This window comes from Clytia hemisphaerica, unplaced genomic scaffold (assembly GCF_902728285.1).
Source record: "Clytia hemisphaerica strain Z4C2 unplaced genomic scaffold, Clytia hemisphaerica genome assembly, whole genome shotgun sequence".
In the NCBI taxonomy this organism is placed as follows: domain Eukaryota; kingdom Metazoa; phylum Cnidaria; class Hydrozoa; order Leptothecata; family Clytiidae; genus Clytia; species Clytia hemisphaerica.
The window spans coordinates 27,817-50,506 of record NW_027103611.1 but is presented as its reverse complement, the minus strand read 5'-3'; the positions used below and the strand labels follow the sequence as shown (position 1 = coordinate 50,506).

Genomic DNA, 22,690 nt, shown 5'->3' with positions numbered 1-22,690 from the left:
CACAAAGTTTCACAATAACCGCTGAACAATGAGAAAGTACTTTTCAATAAAATAGCAATTAAAGTAAAACGAATGGAGTTTTTCAATTCTGTTTTGAACTTCTAAAAGCCAAAAAGAAAATCTTTAACATATTTGGCGGTTTTTAGCATACTAATAAAATTGACGTTTAAAATCCATGCAGAAAATGAGTAAATTTTTTCTAAAAACAATGACGTCATATTTGACGACGTCAGCAGTTTTTGAAAATTTTCAAAATATTTTTAAAAATTTGTTATTGATACCTAAAGCCTGTCAAAATTTGAAGTCAGTTGGATGCCTAGATCAAAAGTTATGCTAAATTTAAGATTTTGGGATTTTACAGGGTTTTAGCTGGATTTTATGATATGCCTGCACAAAAAAGTTATAAAACCTGATCTTGTTGGTGCATAATTGTAAAATTTGGTACACATGCTACTAATAGGATTATATTAAAAGTCAGAAACTTTCTGAATGTTGAAAACTTTTTTCAGTGAGCTATTAGCAAAAGAGTACCAGCCTGGTGGAAAACCCCCCTGATAAAAATAGGGTTAAAATTATCTTTGATAACCATATTTGGAATTACATCTATTATAATATAAATGAGTAGTATTATTTCTCGCTTGTATAGAATCTTTGATTATAAATACTGAATTTTAACATTTAAAAGCAGTTATAACTCACTATAGCAAGCATCGTATTGGGTATGTAAATTTTACGATTCTAAATTCGTGAAAATATAGAAAAAAAGGGGAGTCAAACTGTTTATTTATTGTTTGGACTTGTTCCGGATGGCATAGGAGGCTTTGAACTTAAGATTTAAGGTTAAGTACATTAAGTTTTCGGTTAAATTTATCTCAAAAATACTGACTCGCGACAATATTATAACAGTTTTCTGAATAGACGAAATCAGAATTTGCAAGTGAAAAGCATGCTCTTTTAGTAAATTATGAAAGGAGAAGGTGAAATTTATGACTTAGCGACGCTCGGAGCGTCTCTAGCAATTTAGGCAATTAATGGGCTCTTAATAAGAATATCATGGATCGAAGTATGGAGATTCCTATACTCCACAACAAAAAAAACGATTTGTTAAATCCATTTTTGATGAATAGTGGTAGAGAGAACACGACCTATGCTGTCAGAGTAGCCAAGGCTCTAAGCTAAATAGTATAATTTTTGACTTTAAAGAAATGTATACTAAAATATGCTCACCTTTGCCGAAGACTTTTCGGATTCCCAAGGCAATAACAACGGGAGGTTGTCAGTAGTCCGAGACTTTCTAGTCCGACAGTAAAAATGTCCGACGTTGGACTTGACGAATGCATCAGTATTCCGACAAAAACTTTGTCCGACATCGAGTCAAAAAACAAACATCCAAAACAAAATATGAATAGCTGAAGAAGAGGCACATCTTTTATAAGCAACCACATGCTTATAAATATCCAAAGTTCCGACTTTGAGGTTTCCGACTTTGGAAAGCTTATTAGGATTAGGCTTTCAAGAGTCAAGAAATTGGATTTAGCTGTTTTTACGACCCTTCTTTTGGCGGGAGGGGGCTGGAATTAGAGTATGTGTTTGGCAACCCTTGTAGCATAATTCTGAAGATGTCAAAATGCCACCAAAATGAACATATTAATATTATCTCAGTGAAAAACCCTTATTCAACATTCGACACTCTAAAATCTTTCGTTTTCGGACAAAAGTAACGTCGGAAAAAAGACATCTAAATTGTAAATATATTTTATAGATTCGGACTATTTTACTGTCGGACTAATCTACGTTATCTCAAGAGCAATTAAAAATGACTTTGTTTGGAACGCGTTATTTTATCAAAACTATCAGAAACGACGACAAATTGTCGTTATGATTGCGAGAGAAAATACTAAAATCTGATTGGGTGCGATCATATAGTGTAAAACACAGATCACAAATCACGGGTCAAGGGTCACGGGTCACAGGTCACAGGTCACAGGTCAAAGGTCAGTGTTGACAGGTGAGCTTCAATTACTGTAAAACACATAGAAAATGTTTGAAAAACGAGTCTGCTAAATTGAGTGGGTTGCATGTGTAGGTGGGTTGCGTGAGTGCGTGTGTGCGTGGGTCAATATTTTTGCGTGGCTTATTGTTTTGCGTGGGTGTGGAATGTGTGGCGAACAACCGACGACCCTCAAAGCGGCACTCGGCCTTAATGCTGGAATTTTTCAATCTTCAGAGCTTTAGCTAGCATGTTAGACAAAAACCACTTTTTTATCGCGATTTAACAAAGAAAAAATTTTGACAAACGACTTATTAGATTAAAGAAAAAATTTGGTTTGTGGGTAGGCACTGGCTAAGCTTTAGCATGTTGGAAGAAAATTTCCACATCGAGTGCTTATTGACTGCCAAGCCCGAATGGCTAGACACGAGACTCCTGGATGGGAAAGGAAGCCATGCTTATTTCCCATCCTAGACACGTGATCCGCCCGTGTGGATTTCACACAAACGCTAGATTGAAAACATATCACCAGATTTCGAAAAAATATGCCGCGTGCGTTAATGAAAACAAAGAAAGTGCTAGATTTGATCCAAAAATCTTAAGGCTTCACTTTTTTTTGCTTTGATTGAGAGAATCCGTATCTATCAGAAATAATAATCGAAGGAATCGAATGTCATTGAATGGTAATCGAAGCAATCTAATAAGTCTTTTTTAAATCAATAAATTCGAACGGTAATCAAAGTAATCGAAGGATCATCGAACATAGTCATTGAACGGTAATCGAAGAAGATACAGATATTCTGAGGCTGGTGAGTATTCGATTATTTCAAAATTTCGGCGTAATCGATAAGTCATCATTCGATGACGTTCATTATTATCGATTACAATCGAACGTTCGGAACATTCGATTAGTACCGTCTGGTTATCCTCTCAATCAAGCAGTCAAGTGTCTCGCCATTGATGTAACCTTCACTTAGTACCAAATAAAAGGCAAAAACTCACCTCAAACACTGATTAAACTACAGAGAAGCAATACATAACATTTCCAACCAATAAAACAAACCATTTTACTAAATAAAGATTAAAAAGTAGTTACAGCAGTCCATGTGCTGTTTTTTCCCAGTTTGTTTTGACTACTAAAACCGAAAGTGGGCGGTTTTAAACTATTGAGAATAGTTTGTTTAGACATTTTGCGATTATCAACAGTCAAGGACTATTTTCAAATTTGGATAAATGCGAGTATTTAGCCTAAAATAGGATAAATTATCCTAACTAGGATAAAATCAGTAGGATAAAATCTTTATCCTAATTAGGAAGAAAAACTTGATTTATTGAATAAACTTAGAGATCCGCATCGAGATTTGCATGAATTTGAGTAATTTAGAACCAGCAAAGTATGCTTGTGAAGTCTCATCTCCCAGTCAGTGTGCGCGTTCAGAAGTTATTCAATTTTGAAGAAGTACTTTACAAACGCCAAATGTTAAGCATCAAACTTTCTTGGTGATAACGTTGCTTATGATGATTATTTTTAAAATCTTAAAATAGAGATATAGATAAACAAAGTAAGATATAACCATAGAACTATCATCAGATAGAATAAATACAGGCTTTTTTCCTCAAAATGAAGCGTGTCTTTAAGGGGTCCCTTAGCTAGCAATGGGAATTCTATTTTACGCGTGTAATAATAATTTCGTATTTTTGGGGCCTGGGGACGAGTTTTTCGTCAAAACGAGGCTAAAACTTTGGGGCAGCCTGGAGACGTCGAAAATGGTTGGATTTTGCTGAAATTTGGCACACTTGTTCCTTGAGTGTGTTTGTATGTTCATTTTTCCAAAATTTAGATTTTCGAGGCCTGGGGACGAGTTTATTTGAGCCCAGTGTGGATTTTTTGAGATTATACCTTAATTTTAATGACTAGATCAGCAGATATTTTAATTTGAATATCGTGAATTATCAAGAATTTTTGCTGACTAAGCAGTTTTTTGGTGTTTTTATCGACCTAAAAGGCGAGAGATCGAGACAAATTCTAGAAAACCCCACAATTTTGACTACTATTGAGTCAGGACTATCCGAATGGATAAATCGATTTTCAAGATTGCATCATCGGAAATTACCACAAATGTCGATTTCTTTTTGCCTAAAACTAGCCATTTGCCTAAGTACCCCCCCCCCGGGTCAAATTTTACAAAAATATGTATTTTCACATCGATTTTTGACCTTTTTATCAATTCCCAAACTGGAATTCTGTTTGGAAAATAAAGATTTCCCACCCAAAAAGTCATGTTTTCCAACCAGCCTTGGAAAATTGTCATTTCTACATGGGTTTTTTTCTCTTGATTTTTCAAGGGCATAGCTTAAGGTAATCGCTCAAATTTCCAACCTTCAATTATAAAACCAAAATCTTGTGGTTTTTTTTCTTACTTCTAATGTATCATACTCAAATCCCCTTGCCTGCGTTTTTTCTCAGAAACTCTTTACTACACTCCAATTTGTTTTTCTCCAGCCTATACATATCCTTAGTCTCATTCTGAGGCGACTCCCTTTTTCACCTTTCGTCAAAAATATCGCCCATCCCTCAAACAACCTACTTTCTCGACTTTCAGACTCCGAGCCTTTCTCTTAAGTAAACAACTATTTTTTTAAACAAAAACAAAAGCAATGTACATATGTATGTATATTTTTTTCCCGAAAAAGAAAATTTTGTAAAAAACCTTTATAATTATATACTGCAGTTTTATGGTGATCAAAGAGATGTTAATAAATAAAAAAAACTAAACAAAGGAAATCTATAAAAAAAACAACGGAAAATAAACTGTATAAGAACGTAGCTTCTATGGCCGGCCAAACTATTAAGAACAAGTTAAGAACATTTTAAGGATTTGCTACCGTGAGGACCACAGCTTAATTTAAGCTTTGGACGAACTGTGAGAGTTTTATTACACATGTCTCAGTCACATCGACATCCAAAGAATCTAAGATGGAGAGTACATATCCCCGTGTTAGGCTCAAGCAGATTATTTAAAACTTTTCTAAGACTTATGAAAAATCAATGAAGCGAGTTTCTGAAATTTTAAGGGAATGTTCTGAGATTACAATCTGTTATTCGGCTTAATTAAAGATCCTGGATGTGATTAGTAAGTTTTAAGTTTTTACCATCAAAGGCCAATTTGGACGGCGTATGATGGTCTCACTTTAAATGTAGACTTATGGGAGCTACTATGTGAGAAATCGCTCTCTTTCCAGTGTTGAAGCGATCGAGCGTATCGCACGATAAGCTAGACACTAAGGGAATCGAAGTAAGTAATGAATTTATATGTCATAATAAGCGAGACGAGCGACGACACTCATGAAAACTCTAAAGGTAGTAAAAATAAGAAAATTTAAGAACTTTTTAGGCTAGAACATCTGAATGCTTCATTGATTATGAATGTTTCTATAATAAAACTTGTACGTCTATTCTTTGTATACGAACTTTTCAACAACAAGAGGCTCATCGGTGCATGCCAATCTTTCTGAGCTTGTGTAAGAGCACGTGACATCTGACGTAATGTTTACATCACATCTAGTGAAATGTGCCAGAAACATTTTCAATACATTGATCATAACTCTAGCAGCTGGACATTTATGATTGTTGGCTGTAGGTTCCATGACAAGAGGAGACCCAAAACACACATTTTGATTCTCGATAATCTTCCTATCACGGGTCATTTTCAATTTGAAAGGATCCTCAAAAACTTCTTCATCTCGATGAATGGCGTAAACGAAAGTACATAGTAAATCATCTTTATGGATTTGATATCGCCCTGTTTTGGATTCCATTACAAAATCTTTCCTGGCTCTTCCATAAGTACCTGAAAAAAAAAATGATAGATTCGGTCAATTAGTAGAGAAGGCGTATTGTCGTCATCCTACACGAGGCTTCATAGATTGAAAAAACGGTTGGGTAGTTGCTGATTTTAAGTTTTTTTTAAGTTACAAATATGAAAAGCATTTTTAAAGACTATTTTCTTAATCCTGAAAATCTCAAATAAAGAAAAATAAAGAAAATAAGAAAAAGAAAAGTCGAGCCTCAGCTGAAAGTTACTGGTTCTTATAAAAAAGAAGGCAAAATTTCATTTCTTACAAAGTTATTTCAATGTTTTGAGAAAAGTATTCATTTACAGTCAGAAGTTTTTGCACAAGGAATACAACCTTGCCATAAACTTACCAGCTAGATGAGGTGTGTTCAAACGTATAATCTCCAAAATAAAAGTATCAATCTTCTCCGACTTGCTCAGTCGTTCTTCAAAAGTCGAGCCTGATTCTTCTCGAAACAAAAGAGTTGCTTCGTCCCTCAAACTTTGTCGTTCATCCTCAGTTAATGAATCGGTGAAGCGAGCAATGCACGAGATCATTAACCATGATAGTACAGGTGTACAGTTGAGTTGAACATTGTACATTAATTCAAAAGTTTCTCCTTCCATTGTTTGAGTGGTTTCGGGAAGGATTTTATCAAGGTTTTGAACAGTTGGTGTCTGAAAGATTAGAGAGGAATTAATGAAAATTTAGTAAAATAACATATTTCCTTAGTTGGATCCCCGGGGGGGTACTTAGGCAAAATGGGTGCCGGGTATGTGCGTGCCATAAGGGTACCTTTTTTCATTCCTCAAAAGTCTCTCAAAGGGGTACAAATTCAAAAGTTAGTCTCTGAAAGGGTCCCAAAATCACGAAAATCAAAAATTTCTGTCTCTAAGGGTCACGATTTCCACAAATTTTGACAAAAATTTGGTGAAAATCAAACCAAAATTTGGAAAAAATGGACCAAAATTTAGGAAAAAGTCTCTCAAAGGGTCCCAAAATCACCAAAATTTTGTCTCTCAAAGGGTCGATTTTCGATTTTCGGCTCGGACATACCTGTCACCTCGCAAACCTAGTACCCCCCCCCCGGGGTTGGATCTTCTTTTAGTAAGCTTCTCTGAGGATCGAAAGACGCTGGCGTCACTCAGGCAATTTCAGGTAACTGGAAACGTCTAGATTCTTAATACTTGGCTACTATCTCTGTCGCGAAATCTCACAAAATATTAGAGTTTACAAACAAGTTTTATTATTGACAGGGACAATTATTGATGATTTATTTGCATGACTTTAAAGGGATCCTCCGGTCATTTTTTAAGTTTGGCTTTTAAGTAGGGGGGTCCAAAAATGACTTTTTTTGGAAATTTTGATGTTTAACCATCTTTTTTAAATTAATTTTTCATGCTGATTCCGAATTTGAAATCCGTTTTTCCATATCTCTTACCCCTGGGCGGCTACCGGAGACCCTTTTTTCGGAAAACCGCCCAAAACCGCTAAAAATCAATTTTTTTGAAATTTTCCATACTAAATAGCTTTCTAGTGACGTGATATCTTTTTTAAATCAGTTTTTCATGCTGATTCCGAATCTGAAATTCATCTTGTCATAGCCGTCACCCTTGGCCTGGTATAGGAGGCTGTTTTTTTACTAAAATCTTCGAATCCAAGGAAAATTTATGATTTGAAAATGTTTGAATTTGAATGAACTTTGAATAAAAAATATAATGATAACAACTTGTTTTAGATCAGATTTTCATGCTGATCCCGAATTTCATATCAGCTTTTGCATATCTCATACCTATGGCCTGCTACGGGGTCGGCTAGATGAGGTTCCTTATTCAGAAATATTGCAGAAAATGTGCAAAAATCGATATTATTGAAAGGATATTTCTAAGCTTTTAGTTCGTCTGTGGCTTTTTGACACTTGGCTAATGTTATACATTCATCGTCATAGTGTGTCTTGAGTACTTTATCTTTATCCAATGAGCTAACCCTTTGTACTGCTGCTATGAATTTATCTGCTCAACTAGTCATGAAGCAAAATTCAACCTGCTTAGAATCTCGTTTAAACTATCTTGAGCTAGTGAAATCCTTTCAAATGCAATGATTCCCTAAATTAATTGAACATTGAAAAGTTGATAATTGTTTTTAGGAAACCTTAATCATTTAAGGGGTGAGTTAAAATTAAAATCACTAGTCTATACAGATAGCTAATATATGGAATTTTTCAAATAATTTTAATTCAAACAAGTCATATAAGAACAGGTTTATTCTATTGAAAGATACCAATGTTGGAAATATAACCTATTCCTAAAAAGTAACTTCCAAACAAATGGATCAATAGGAAAGCATTTACATGGTTATCTCCCTGGAAAGGAGGGGCGATTTACTACTTAGAAGTTCACAAGATAATTTAATTTCTCAAAACTTTTTTCTAATTAACTTCTCAAAGAACCCTTGTTTGAACAGATAGTCATATTTTGTGGAAGTCCTTAATAATTGACAACAATAATATTGTAATTAAATCAACAGCTTAAGGTCTGATTTATTTGTAAAAAGCATTACCCTTACTTCTTCAAATCTATTCAAGCAAGTATTTAAGGGATGGATAAAACAATAGTGCCTTTCGATTGGTCCAATAAACAACTATTCGAATGTAGGATTTTTAGATTCTATCTATTTGGTATAATAAGGTCTATATATCCCTATGATTTTCATTGTAACTTAACCTTTCAAACAATGATATACGGCTTGTTAAAGCCAATATCAACTTTTGAATGTCCAATGCGGACAATCATTGCATTTGGAAGAAGTTTACTAGCTCAAGATATTTTTAACAATTTGATTTTTACATCTTTGATTATATTCTAAGCAGACAAATTAAAAGCAGCCCAGTCCATGGGGTTGGATCATTGCATAAAGTACTCAAAACTCTTTGTAACAAGGAATGTGTAACCAGATGTTTTGATAAATGGAATCCAAGTACAAGAATCTCCTTTCAATAATATCGATTTTTGCACATTTTCTGCAATATTTTCTGAATAAGGAACCTCATCTAGCCGACCCCGTAGCAGGCCATAGGTATGAGATATGCAAAAGCTGATATGAAATTCGGGATCAGCATGAAAATCTGATCTAAAACAAGTTGTTATCATTATATTTTTTATTCAAAGTTCATTCAAATTCAAACATTTTCAAATCATAAATTTTCCTTGGATTCGAAGATTTTAGTAAAAAAACAGCCTCCTATACCAGGCCAAGGGTGACGGCTATGACAAGATGAATTTCAGATTCGGAATCAGCATGAAAAACTGATTTAAAAAAGATATCACGTCACTAGAAAGCTATTTAGTATGGAAAATTTCAAAAAAATTGATTTTTAGCGGTTTTGGGCGGTTTTCCGAAAAAAGGGTCTCCGGTAGCCGCCCAGGGGTAAGAGATATGGAAAAACGGATTTCAAATTCGGAATCAGCATGAAAAATTAATTTAAAAAAGATGGTTAAACTCAAAAAGTGTAATTTTGGACCCCCCCTATTTTAAGTTTCGTTTTATGAATATAAGAAGGAAAATCTATTTCATAAAACGTAAAAATCTATTATAGAGTCATAAATGAAATTTTAAAACAGTCGAAGCTTCATAAAAAGATTATCTCTTCGACCTTCCCTTTCAAACAGCTGAATCAAAATGGTGTGTATGTGACGTCACTTGTTGCCCTCTCTTCTTTTATAATTTGTTTAACAGAATTGAAAGCTTCAGATTTTTCAAGTCTTTTTTCTCTTTTCTTGTCTAGTGAGAAATGTTATCTTTCTTTCAATTCTTCTCCCTTCTGTGAACGGTTAAAACTTTTCCTTGTCAAAAATATTATCCTAGGAAAATGGAAGGTAGAAAAATAATGGGTTTTCAGTTCCAGCCAACTCGAAGCGGGGAGAAAACGACTACCACTAGTAAATCGTTGACTTCACCAGAAAATAGGACAAATCAACAAGATCAGTCAGAAATAATAGGGAGATCTGAAAGAAATGATTGGTGTAAATGTGATAGATGCGGTGTTATGACCGCCTACGGTTTCTTGGAGGAGGAGATAATTAAGAAAGCCGATCCATATTATGCTTTGGAGAGAAATAAATGCGCAACTCAACATCCTGATTTCACTAAATTTATTCTTGATGAATCTTATCTGTACATGGGTTTGGTTAGTTTACATGATTTATTCAGTGATTACTTGCCTCCACGTGACAAAGCTACTACAAGAAATTATCGATATGCCGCGTATAGACATTTCACTTGGTGGGCTCATAGCAAAGGAAAAAAGAATGTCCGCAGAAGATTACCAGCTTGTGTGCTAAGAACTATAAGGGAGCGATTTCCCGCTCCTGATGGTGTATACGTAGGATTCAAGGCAGGGGTAGCTACTGCAGAGAGCCGTATGTCATCATGGAGATTAGTCGAAGAGGAAGAAGAACTCGATGAATAAAAAAGCTGAATTATATTAGACAAATGTTCATGAAATAAAAAAACAAAATGAAATCTATTGATTGTCTTTCACTGCCATTCTGGAAAACTTTGTAGAGCGTCCGATAGTTTCTTCTCTAGCAGGCCTTTCAGCAGGTGTAACGTAAAGCCGCTTTCTCTTTGTCGTGAACTTCCTATTTCCATCTGCGACTGTGTGGTAGCACCTAACAGCAATGTCTCGAAGGAAGTCGTTTTTGACCTGCTTTGCCACAAACCATTTAGAGTATTTGTGGTAGGCAATCTTGAATCGCCTTACCAATTTTCCCTCTTTGAGCGTTTGCTTCTGTTCCCTATTAATATTAAGGTTGTGGTCTAGGGCAGCAAGCATCATGCCACATTCCATTTTATCCTGCTCGTAAAAAATAGATTTGGGCAGGTACCTTATCTTCAGTGCATGGAAAACCTCTAAAGTGCGTTGTAAAAACGTTTAAATTGAGCTTGCGAAGATCTTTTTGGAATTCCGCGTTAAAGATAATCTTCTTCAAGGCTTCGTGCGGTTTAGATACTGCCTTTAGCCAATCATACTGATGTGATTTGTCATGGGGTGGGCAACTTGTGTAGTGGTTTCCAGGAAATTCGTGTCTGTCAACAATGTGATGAATCATGAATTGTAATCAGTTAAAAAGTTACCGAACAGTTGCTGGCAAGGAGGGCAAGCCCAAAGTTTCTGCCATTGTTTCTAGATATGTAGTGTTGAAAATTGTATGAAGCTCGTCTGATGAAACATTTTCTGAATATGACTGAGTTTGTATACTGGCGTCGTATTTCTTGATCGGTGTAACAAGATTCATAGGAGAAGTTTGTGAGCAAACTGAGCGGGTTTTAATCTGAAATAAAAAGTACTCCTATCTGAAAAAATGCAAGACTGATAATCTTAAACAGTTCATACCAAATATCGCACGCACCGGTGAATATAATTGCAAGTGGAGAAGATTATAGTCAGGGATAGTGAAATTGAACTGATGCATACTTACTTTTTTAATCCTTTGGTCAGTTTGAGTACTTTGCTCTTTCACAGGTACTTCTTCAATGGCAAATCCAGGTGATGGTGGTCCAGGTGACGGTGGTCCAGTTGAAGGAATTTCTCGTAAATTCTGCGAAGGCTCAGTTTGAGTAGGCTCATTTATCAGTTCTTTGACCATCTAGACAGAATTTAGAAAACAGAACCAGAGTATTAGATTTCAAGACATGGCCATAAGACCCTCAAAGCATCAAACCAAAAAGATCAATGTTCTTGAATCCGAAAGTATAATTGTTTACCTTTTGTTCCCGGACCTTTGCCATAACATTGGGTCTCTTTGTGGCAACTTTCACTGATGAGAAGGGAAGAATATCAGGTACTGCACCCATAATGAGTTTCCGTCGTCTCAGCTTTTCTCCTCTTTCTAAAAATTAGTACGAGTGAAAATAAGTTGGTTATGGGAAACAAAATGGATAAAAAATATCACATAACGTATAAAGTACTATCAAAACTAAAAAACAGTTCACGTACCTTTCATCAATTTTCTTTCAAGATCCACTGACTTGTCATACATCTCTTCACTGAAATGATCGCTCCACAGAGAACGATCTTCTTTGGAAGGGGATCTTTTCTTTTCGCCTTCAAGCGATTTATCCACTCTGTTGCCAAATTCTCATCTTTTGGAAGTCCAAAAAAAGTAAAATTGCTGTCTCGCTTTTGACTCTTTTTGCAACCAACTACTGCACACGCTGACATCTTTTCATTCTCTAACTTTATTCAAAGGTAAAATATAATGCAACCGTACTCGTAATTTCCAATGATTTTTATCGCAAAACACCCATGAAAATGAAACGATGAAGTTATATGAAAGCTTATGAAATAAGAAGGGAGAAAAAAGAAAAGAAAATCAAATAAAAAATGAAAACGTTATTGATAATCTCAGTCCAATTTACTGGAATTCACTGTAAAATAAGCTTTTCAACTTCTTATGTGACAACAATCTACGTGTCAACAATCTACCCATTACTTTCGGCATCCGGTTAAAAATTACGTTTTAAAACAAGATGGCGACTATTGATTTTTCTTTCTCTATTTGTTAAACAAAAAGTGCTCATAATCTCCTTATGTGAAGCTTTTGAGGGAAAAGAGAAACTTTTTCGTAGATGTTTTTATGTTAGGAGTGATATGAGATAAACTTCAAAAAAGGCCGGAGGGTCCCTTTAAATATAGATTTTGAGAACATATTAGACGTGGAGTTGGCATGGTTAAAGATTTAGAGGCTTCATCAATACCTGTTTCATTGCATTCAAACATCTGTCTCTGACTGCAGCTTCTCCAAAGTTCCATGGATGCTAATTAAACAATTTCAAAGATCTATCAAACCAATCTTTCCAGTCATCATGATTGTGGAGACTTTTACCAAGAATAAGTGAATCTGCCACGTATTTTGCAACCTGAAATATATCATATTTCCTATTAGATTTATTCCTGTCTCGCAGCGCCGGTGGAGCTTCCTCCAACAATGGGTATGAAATCTTTATCGAGAGCCCAAGAGATAGGGTTTCTATCGTTCGAAAAAACCAGTGGGAATGATAGTCTTTAGAGTGCTATTCAATTTCAAATGGGGATAAAAACAAAATCAATTTATCGATTTGGCCGAGGGGCAAATCACTAAAATAAATCTCGTACACAATTTTATAAATCAAATAAATAAAAAATAAATCATAAATCAAAAATAAATCAGAAATAAATCAAAAATAAATCAGAAATAAGTCAATAAATCAAAAATAAATCAGAAATAAGTCAAGAAATCAAAAATAAATCAGAAATAAGTCAATAAATCAAAAATAAATCAATAAATAAAAAATAAATCAAAAATAAATCATAAATCAAAAATAAATCATAAATCCCGAACACCATTTTTCGAGTGATTTGCCCCTCGGATTGGGCTGAAATTGTGTTTTTTTTCTCCAACCAGGGACAAGATTTTACCAACTTTTCCAGTGAGACGGGGGTCCTATTTACATCTACATCTTACTCACTCAAACAAATACAGCTAATAGACACCTTTCAATCTTTAGCGTGATCAGGTCTTAAGGTCTTAAGTAACATAAATACCAGGAAAGTTCTGTCATAAAATTCGATGGGGATGAAAAAAATAGCACAATTTTTTTACATTGAGGATCTACTTATTTAACTATTTTAAGCTTGGACAAAATTCGAGTATAATTTAGGCCAATCCTGTGAGAAGGGGTTGTCTCTGGCAAGCTTATTAAGCTTAAGTTCTATTCCCTTTACAAATTTGAACAATAAAAGGACGCCACTTGCTTACAAAGGATTTTTATTTTGCTTTATCAATCATATTCTGCTGTATCAATCAGCATAAATGCGCGCCTCTTTTCTACATCATCAAAAAGGTTTACTTTTAAAATACTTACATTTTCAAGACAAGCCTCGAAATTCTTTCCTTTTCCTTCGGTAAGGTCAATCGCTTTCATTTCTGATTCGATGACGTCACTCAAATCTTTCAAACTTATTTTTTCCATACGGTACTCTAACACTTTCATTGTGTCAGCTTTTTTCGTGGCGTGATCCTCACCGTTGCAAAACATAGATGGGATACGTCCTTCAAGCATATTTGCGTTATAATATTTTCCAATGAACGGCTCTCTAAAGACGTACTCTTCTTCGTACAGATACTTAGCTGAAACATAATCGCAAGTCATAGTTGTTTCTTCACCCATATACAACTTAAAAACTGTGTCTTCTTGACTTTTTAGTAAATCATAAAAGAAACATTTTCCATTATTGATTAGACCCATTAGATTCTTCAGACGGAACCACGAACCGATATTTTTCACTTCTTTAATTTCCTCGGATGTCATCCTGTTGCATTAAATATTCGACACCTAAAAATAAATTCAGTTTTTCTTACATCCGTGACATTAGCGTGGACAAGAGGGGCGCAGTATTTGTGTTGGAAAGTAGATTTTTATGACAATGCAATTATTTTGAATAGATAATTGCAGTGTCATAAAAATCTACTCTTCTACAGGTTGTCCCTAATTAAAGTATCGAGTTTGAACATGCGATTGAGTAGAAAAGTTTGTGTGTGTTATCGCTAAAATATAAGAACGTTCTTCATCACACAGGCTTATTACAAAAGGTAGTTACAACGTATAAATTAATCGTAATGACAAAGAAAAAAGAGGGAGAGCTTAAAATACAATTTTGTGAACACGCGCATAAAACTTTCTACTCGATCGCATGTTCAAACTCGATACTTTAATTAGGGACACCCTGTACAGGGTGTAATATGACATAAAGAGAAACTTTGATAAACATTGCAAATTTAGTGAAACACAGACAAGAACTTTCTTTCTATAGAAGTGGTACGACTCGATACTTTTTTTCGGGATACCCTGTACAGAAATTTTGTTTGCATCCATCTTGGTACGCTACTGTTTGACGCTTGAAACTCGTGAAAATCCATTGAGGTGTTGTATGTATGACAAACCTTATGCTTGCCATTTTCAATCAATCTTATCAAATAAAAACCTAAAGTCTGTCTCAAAATAATTTGCAGCTGAGACAAAAATGGTCTGTAACTTTTGATAGAATTCGAATCAAGTCTGCAACACATACGTCATAATTATTACTTTTCACTTTTTTTGACATGTGTACGAGTTGCAATCCCACAATTCAACGCAGCTCAATTAAAGATACGTGCAAGCTGTTATATATCTTTTGTCAAACGATGCAATAAACGTGCAAAAGAGATTAGCGCAAAGGTTGATGGGATTGGAACTCGTACCAAACACATCGAGAGTAATGATTATATCAAAAATAAAATCTATTTTTAGGTTCAGCGCGGTGCCTTATTGATATTGGTGTCAACATCATTGGAAATGTTTATTATATATACTTTTCTAAAAATAAAAAATTTTAACACGCTACTTGTATAATTTTTCATTATTTTGAAACTACCTAGATTATTTATTTTGAAACTTTTATATTTTTAATAATTATCAAAATTATAATCAGTATATGACAACTTCGCACCAGGAAAAAATTTGCTATGTGTGACTAGTAGTATAGTGACTAGTAGACTACAGCTTTATTCAAAATTTTAAAAGCTTTCTCAAGTTTTTCAATAAAACTGCAATTCACCAATAATCTTTAATTTCACAAGTTTGGTATAATTACTGATTTTTGCTGTGTATAGACTGCAGATGTTTTCACGGGTATAATTATTTACAATATCATTTTTTATATATGAGTATGATTCATTCTTTTTTTGCAAACCACACTGATCCTCTTTTTTCGTTAGCTCGCGGCCTGTAAGAAAATGACAAATTAAAAAAATTTTGATAAAGAAAAATAATGCATCACACGTACACTTGTAAAACTTGTAAAAAAGCTGTGATTGAAAAATGCGGCTCTAATAAAATTTTCCAATGAGCAATCAGACAAAATAATCTGCATACACTGGAGTGTTACAAAAAGATTAGTCTTTCAAAATAAAAGAAAAGAGCCGTACTGCTTACCTCTTCTCTCTTTTATTCTTGAAAAAATATATATGATACTTGCTTGAATCTGAGTTCTGCTTGTTAAAAATAAATTCAAAACAAACCATTTACATAAAACACCTTGTTGCAAAGAAGTTACAAACTAAAGTACTAACTAATAGGAGGCTAAGAGACTAAAATGCTAACGAATTGCATAAAACATTTCCACACATATAGATCAACTTTCTGTCGCCCTGTTTTGGTATCAAATTCCAGTCGGGTCAATTTGTATTCACAGCAAGAACTGCCCCGGGATTTACCAGTCAGACCCGACTGTTTGTTTACATTTGTTCGAACCGGGCCGGCCGATCACACCGCTAACCAAAATCCAAAATTTCCGCTTTTCGACCAAATTGATATAGTCTAAGACAACGGCCACTCCCGTAAAAAAATTCCCCTCTTCACGTTTGTTCTTTTTTTAGATGAAACTCGTCTTAGACTATAGCATAGTCTAGCTAAGAGCTTGTCTATTCAGAATTTTTATTTCTGGGTGGGTACTAGAATAAAATATCGAGAGCTCTAACAATCGTGCTAAAATTTACTCTGTCTAGACAGCCTGATTGTTTTTCAGCACCCTAGGGTGAGGCATTATGAGTCTCTCTTTATAAGGTAATCTTGTTTATCCATTAAGTTTCTGTGCCCCGTGCATCTGACAAAAGATAAAAGTATTAGTGCGGATAAAATATTGTAAAGTTAAAACTTGAACACATGAGACCCCCCAAGCGGTTTTAGTGATGGCGTGATAATGACTTTTTTTTCTACTGTGATTACACGTGATTTGGAAATTTTTATTTCGTGACTGCGTGATCAGAGGTCAAAAGGTGATCGTGATTTGGACTTTTCAAAGGAATGCGTGATTATCCAAATTTATTTTGGTGTTTTACGTGATCGTGATTGAAGACAAAAATTTGCGTGATACCGTGATCAAAGTAACCGCTAGGAGGGAGGGGCTCAACGCATGAACAAGGCATTCTATTTTTTTTTTATTATTATTATTATTAAACAGAAATACGGTTTCAGGCGCGCATCGGCCTCTTAAACCGATCGTTTACAAAATACTTTCTTAAAATAAAGCTTGTCACGAGGACTTCCTCGGACTCTTATTACATGATCCTTCTCTGACATCGCTTGATTCATTTCGTCCGCTTTCTTTCGCCACTCTTTAACTTGTTCGCGTTCGGATTTGGTTAAATCGTCAGTTATGCTAACTTTGTCGTACTTTTGATATCTCTTTAGTTCTCTCAACTGCTTCATAAATCTGTATTTAAAATGAGTGTCTTTAAACACAACTTTGATCGGACGCATGTCAGCAGACTCCTTTCCTATACGGGAAATGTATGTTGGCACTGTCTTGATGTTGACATCGCTCAGTATCTCGGCTACGAAGTCATTATCGTCTTTATCTTTGGTCTCTTTAACGCCATGGATGATAATGTTGGCATCCCTAGATTCTTTTCTTTGTTCTTCAATTTGTTCTTCGACTTTCTCGCTACGGAGAAGCCGTTTGATATTGGATATGTTTAATTCGTTGCTGGTTGTCGCCATCTCAGCGTAACTTTCAGCAGGAATTTTCTCTTGGTCCATTGTAGTCTTCGCATTTATTGTTTCTTCGATTTTGTTTACGAGTTTTGTTTCCAAGACGGAAAATTCTGTTTTGATTATTTCCGTTACTTGATTCTTCTCCCTTAGATATTCTTGACATCTTGCTTGCAGCTCCTTAACAACACAGCTCAGTCTCCTCTCATTCTCACTATTGTTTTTGTGGCTATCAGCGCAGCTTTTGATTCTTACTGATTGATCGATTATCTTTTTATTCAGTTCTTTATCGATTGAGCAGCAATTTATACACTGGTATTTACGATATCCTTTATTCAAGAACAGTTTTAATTGATACGTTGGAAGTCCAGTGCATGCATAATGTACTGTCCTCTGGCATTTTGGCATTCAATTCTCATATTATCGTCATCTTTAATACAGTTCTTTTCCGTGCATTGGTCGGCGTCATTTCCATTTTCTTCCTCGTTAGATGTTGCAGCAAGAGAAGGCATTTGTTGACGAAATTTGGTCGTTTTTTTCATATTTTTTTTGACGTCATTTTAAACTACCGAAGCTCGAGTTTGGCATAGATTTCGGCCAATTTTCCGCAGTTTCCCTGCGGAGCTTCGCACTCTCCTCGTTTTCTTGTGTTTTTGAAGTGTGATCTCAAACTTCGCCGCCGCCGCCGGAGATCGTGGATATTCTGCGGAGCCTCGTATTCTCCGCGTTTTCTTGTGTTTTTTAAGTGTGATCTCAAACTTCGCCGCCGCCGCCGGAGATCGTGGATATTCTGCGGAGCCTCGTATTCTCCGCGTTTTCTTGTGTTTTTTAAGTGTGATCTCAAACTTCGCCGCCGCCGCCAGAGATAGTGGATATTCTGCGGAGCTTCGCATTCTCCGCGTTTTCTTGTGTTTTTGAAGTGTGATCTTAAACTTCGCCGCCGTCGCCGGAGATCGTGGATATTCTGCGGAGCTTCGCATTCTCCGCGTTTTCTTGTGTTTTTTAAGTGTGCTCTCAAACTTCGCCGCCGCCGCCGGAGATCGCGGATATTCTGCGGAGCTTCGCATTCTCCGCGTTTGCTTGTGTTTTTAAGTGTGATCTCAAACTTCGCCGCCGCCGCCGGAGATCGCAGATATTCTGCGGAGCTTCGCATTCTCCGCGTTTTCTTGTGTTTTTTAAGTGTGATCTCAAACTTCGCCGCCGCCAGAGATCGCGGATATTCTGCGGAGCTTGGCATTCTCCGCGTTTGCTTGTATTTTTGAAGTGTGATGTGAAAGTCATCAAGCAATTCTCGACTATAACTCGAAAAGTTTTATAAGGCTTGTGTTTTAGAAGACAAAATATTGAAATTAGCATTTTAAGATTTCGATTATCGATATTGATTTAATATTTTGAAATTGAAACAAAATTGCCGAAAAAATATAATAACTAATTACAAATCATTGATAATAAAAACTTATCGAGACGAATAAACAGTTTTCACAATAATTGTTAACTATGTCAAATGAAAAGAGCCTATAAAAGGGTACTCTGGGTACCTGATAATCGAAGGGGTTGGGACGGAACAATCTCAAAAATTCTATAAACTGGGGGGGCTGGGTGGAACATTTTTGAAACTGAGGATAATACAACAGATTTAGGGCAAAAGAGAAAGCTTTCAAAAAAAAAAATTGGGGATCTCGGCTATTAGGTACCCGAGAGTAAAGTGCTACAACATATATAATGTAACTTATACCATAGTCGTAAAAATAACCATTCGTGCTGCATGTATAAAAATTGTATTCAAACATCGAAACGTTTTGTTAGTCTTTTATTAAATGCGTGGTCGATCAGTTTAAAAAACATTAACCGTTTTCCATAACTCATTTTTCTCGTAGCAAACTTAAACGGATTAAGTTTACTGAAAGATTGTTCAGCAACTTCAGTGTTCATTTTTTTAACATGTGAAAACTTTTCTAAATCTGGATGATACGCGCAACGAGGGTCGTCCAAAATACACTTCGGTTGTGTATGCTTTTCCACGTGGAAAGAGTCTACTATGTAACTTAATCCTCTATAATTATCTGCTGATTTATTACCTTCGTCACTCAAACGATTTATAAAAGGGTGCAGTTCACATGCTCTGTCATATACAATTCCTTTCAAATTTTCTTTCTTAGGACATGAACCGAACAAATCTAAAAGATAGGTGAATATGCTTGATAGCGATTCTGCAGTGTACATTTCATAATTACACAATTTGATTCTACAAGAACGAAAAATATAAAATTGTCCTGCAGTTCGTGCATAGAATTTATCAATGTTTTCCTCTTGTTCACATCCTTCCCCCATGGTTATAACTGTTGGCAGTGATTTTGTCATAGATCGTGTTACCGGGCCAATGTCTAACTGTTCAACCGTAGACCCAGACGATCCATTCAAGTGCTCTTCACAAAGCCTTTCGGATTTCTTAAATTGATTACCACGAATCGGATTACGTATACACATATCATATCCATTAACTTCTCCTTTATTACCCGTCACTTTCTTCTTTTCGGCTGAACAAATGAATCTGTACAACTTTTCATTTCCATCGATTACAATAAATCGTTCTTTACAACCAACTTCGGAACAGATGTGATTTATCCATAGACTATCAATCATTCTTTTTATTTCTGGAAAATTGAAATGACATAATGATTCCAAATCTAATGCTTTGCTTGAAGTATGACGTGGCCATTCCGGAAAAACATTCATAAATTCTAAAATTCGGTAAATAAACCATGCCTCTTCTATTCTATCAGGATTGATTTTATTACTTTCCCAGTTGCCCTCTACTATTTCACTCAGCTTCTCAAACGAGACAGCTCCTATTGTTATCATATTATCGATATATTTCATCAATCGTTTACTGTATGCCGTAACGTTGTTAAACATGATGTAATCTCGATCAACATTGAGTTTCCGCATACCTAAACGAGAAAAAAAGTTTATCTTAACCTCTCATGCTGTTAATCCTGTTACCAAAACATACGAATTCATCTCATAATTTTTTTGATTAGCTGAGAAAATTTTAATCCAAATAATAATGGGTAATTGTAAAGGATTGGTTTGCCATGAGTTAATGATATAATAACAATTTAATATCGGGAGGAAGATGTACTAAGTAACATACCACTTTTTTCATCAATAAATCCATACGAAAACGTCCTTTTACATTTTTTGCATCGTGAATGATATGACTTTGCGATGGTCACTTGGTTGATATCATACGCAGTGACACTTGCGAAATAGGATTTCAGGTGCAACAAGGATCCACAGCAAAAGTTTTCCGTCGGCAACAATATCAATGGGACGTCATTCAGTTGTAACGATAACGTAGTTTTTCTTAGATTGTGCTCTAATAGGAGTATATCATTAATTATGAAATTAAATATGTTTTCTTGATAGCTTTCAACGTCGTGTATGGTAATAATTTGATCGCCATCTTTCTGCCAACCATTATTCTCGAGCAATGTAGCAGCATGTGATTTGATGATCTCGGTTCGATTTGGAGTTTTTAGCGGTATTGCCTTGAAAAGAATACGGAATACTTGCAAAGCATCTAAACCAATCCTCATGATTACAAACCTTGTGATTTCTAACTTCCTCCGAAGTCATTGCGTTGGGTAAAACGAATTATAAATTTCAAAAATTGACGTCAGAAAATCTAAGAAAGATAACATCCTAGTGCAAAACATCATGATCAAAGAAAATTTTAATTTGAAAAAATTTTTTTAATTTTTTGGCCATTGTCGAATATATTATCTTAACTTATACAATAATAAAAGCCGGAGGCATTCCCGGTACACTATAAAACAATTCTAATAAACTTCTTTTAAAAATAGCTAGTTTGGGAAATTCAATAAATAAATAAAAATTTAGAAATTGATTTTGGAAATTGCTTCATCAATTTCAATGTCATTTGATTCAGTGAGGTTTTGGTCTCTCAATGACCGTGAACCTCTAACACACATGATAATACAATTGTTCAGGGCAAATGAAATCTTTCGATTTATCCAATTTGTCACGATATTGTAGTTAATTCCACGCTTTTCAGCAATCATTTGGCTGAGTCTCTGATAAAATTTTCTACATTCGCGTCCTTTACCTCCATTTGAAAAGAATACAAGGGGCGTAAAGCTCCCATGCTCAATCTGAATCACACGCTCATTGTATGCCCTCTTCTTCTCTTTTTCGTTAATTTCGTGAGCTTTCTCGATATCCATATTTCCATAACGTCCGGCTAATGGGTTAAACACCCTTATATCGAAAAATGCCTTCTGATATGGAATCCAGAAATCCCTAGCACTCACATCCAATCTTGCTTCATTTGACTTTATAGAGCCTTTTTTGACATCTCTTCACCAGTGATCGCCTGAAGCGGAGGTTCAATTCGTACGTCCTTACAGATCTCAGTCAGAAGATCGGCGGTGATGTTTCTTAAGATGTTATGACGCAATGTAACAAAACCCCCTTTCTTACAGGATAAGGCATGCTGAAGATCGAATCGTGCACCACATGAACATGTTTCGGGAAGTCTGCTTAGCGGTTTCCCATAGCGTATCTTGATGAGATCCCAAAACACACCTTTGTCAAGTTGGTAACCCTCCTCTTTGAGTGGGAGAGTCGAGAGCCAGATTGATGCTCCTTTCGTCGAGTTTATTTCGTGTAAGCGTTGCTGCGTTGTTGTCATGTTCTCGAACACGTGATCTGCCTTCGTTCGATGGTTTTCTCTGCGACAAGCCTTGATGTTGTTCTTTATTTTTCGCTGTTCGTTTTGATCCAGATTATATGATCGTTCTTGGTTGGCTATGTTGTTAGCCAGACTTTGTGTCATCTCAATTGAGTTTTTGAACTCGTTCTTGGCTTCCTCAGCAAAGATAGGTATTTCCAGCCCACCCATGCTTGGTGGAAGAGAAAATAGCTTTCGTTCATTGCCTGTAGGCTGGATACCACCAGTGATGTTTGGTATGAACTCTGTTGTAATGATGTTATCGAGCTGGTGTAGAAAATCGTCAATGCCATCTATTGTTCGCATAAAGTACGTGATTTTATGCTTGTAGCCATTTATAAAGCATGCATAAGCTTCATGTGGAGCGAACTTTTTTGAAAAAATTTGAAAAAATTTGAAAAAATTTGAAAAAGATTTACGTCAGGCTATAGATGTCGTTGTACTGTCTAAACGTCATATTTTTGAAGACATTCAATTGTTATTATTTTCATAACGATTTTCATTTGCCATCTTGGAAAATCAAAGCGAGACGTGTTTTT

General features: G+C 35.5%; 2 protein-coding genes across 2 annotated transcripts; both read right to left on the bottom strand.

Moving 5' to 3' along the window:
- Positions 1 to 4,651: 4,651 nt before the first annotated feature.
- LOC136802192 (uncharacterized) lies at positions 4,652 to 14,208 on the bottom strand. Its single transcript, XM_067058907.1, has 4 exons — positions 13,733 to 14,208; positions 12,587 to 12,748; positions 6,198 to 6,504; positions 4,652 to 5,841 (listed from the first exon to the last, which is right to left on the bottom strand). Exons 2-4 carry the CDS (start codon positions 12,593 to 12,595, stop codon positions 5,444 to 5,446), a joined length of 714 nt encoding a protein of 237 aa, XP_066915008.1. The 5' UTR covers positions 12,596 to 12,748; positions 13,733 to 14,208; the 3' UTR covers positions 4,652 to 5,443.
- A 4,784-nt stretch (positions 14,209 to 18,992) lies between these two features.
- Positions 18,993 to 20,997, bottom strand: LOC136802190 (uncharacterized). The gene is made up of 2 exons (XM_067058904.1): positions 20,553 to 20,997; positions 18,993 to 20,349 (listed from the first exon to the last, which is right to left on the bottom strand). The coding sequence occupies exons 1-2, from the start codon at positions 20,995 to 20,997 to the stop codon at positions 19,181 to 19,183; spliced, it is 1,614 nt and encodes a 537-aa protein (XP_066915005.1). The 3' UTR covers positions 18,993 to 19,180.
- Between the last annotated feature and the right edge of the window lie 1,693 nt (positions 20,998 to 22,690).

What these genes read in the sequence shown, in the direction of transcription:
- LOC136802192 (XM_067058907.1), bottom strand. An exon ending in GAACACACCTCATCTAGCTG is followed by an intron (nt 5,842 to 6,197) that starts GTAAGTTTATGG and finishes TTTTTTTTTCAG; the next exon opens with GTACTTATGGAAGAGCCAGG.
- LOC136802190 (XM_067058904.1), bottom strand. Translation starts at nt 20,997, where the DNA reads ATGAGGATTGGTTTAGATGCTTTGCAAGTATTCCGTATTCTTTTCAAG. An exon ending in ATTTATTGATGAAAAAAGTG is followed by an intron (nt 20,350 to 20,552) that starts GTATGTTACTTA and finishes TTTCTCGTTTAG; the next exon opens with GTATGCGGAAACTCAATGTT.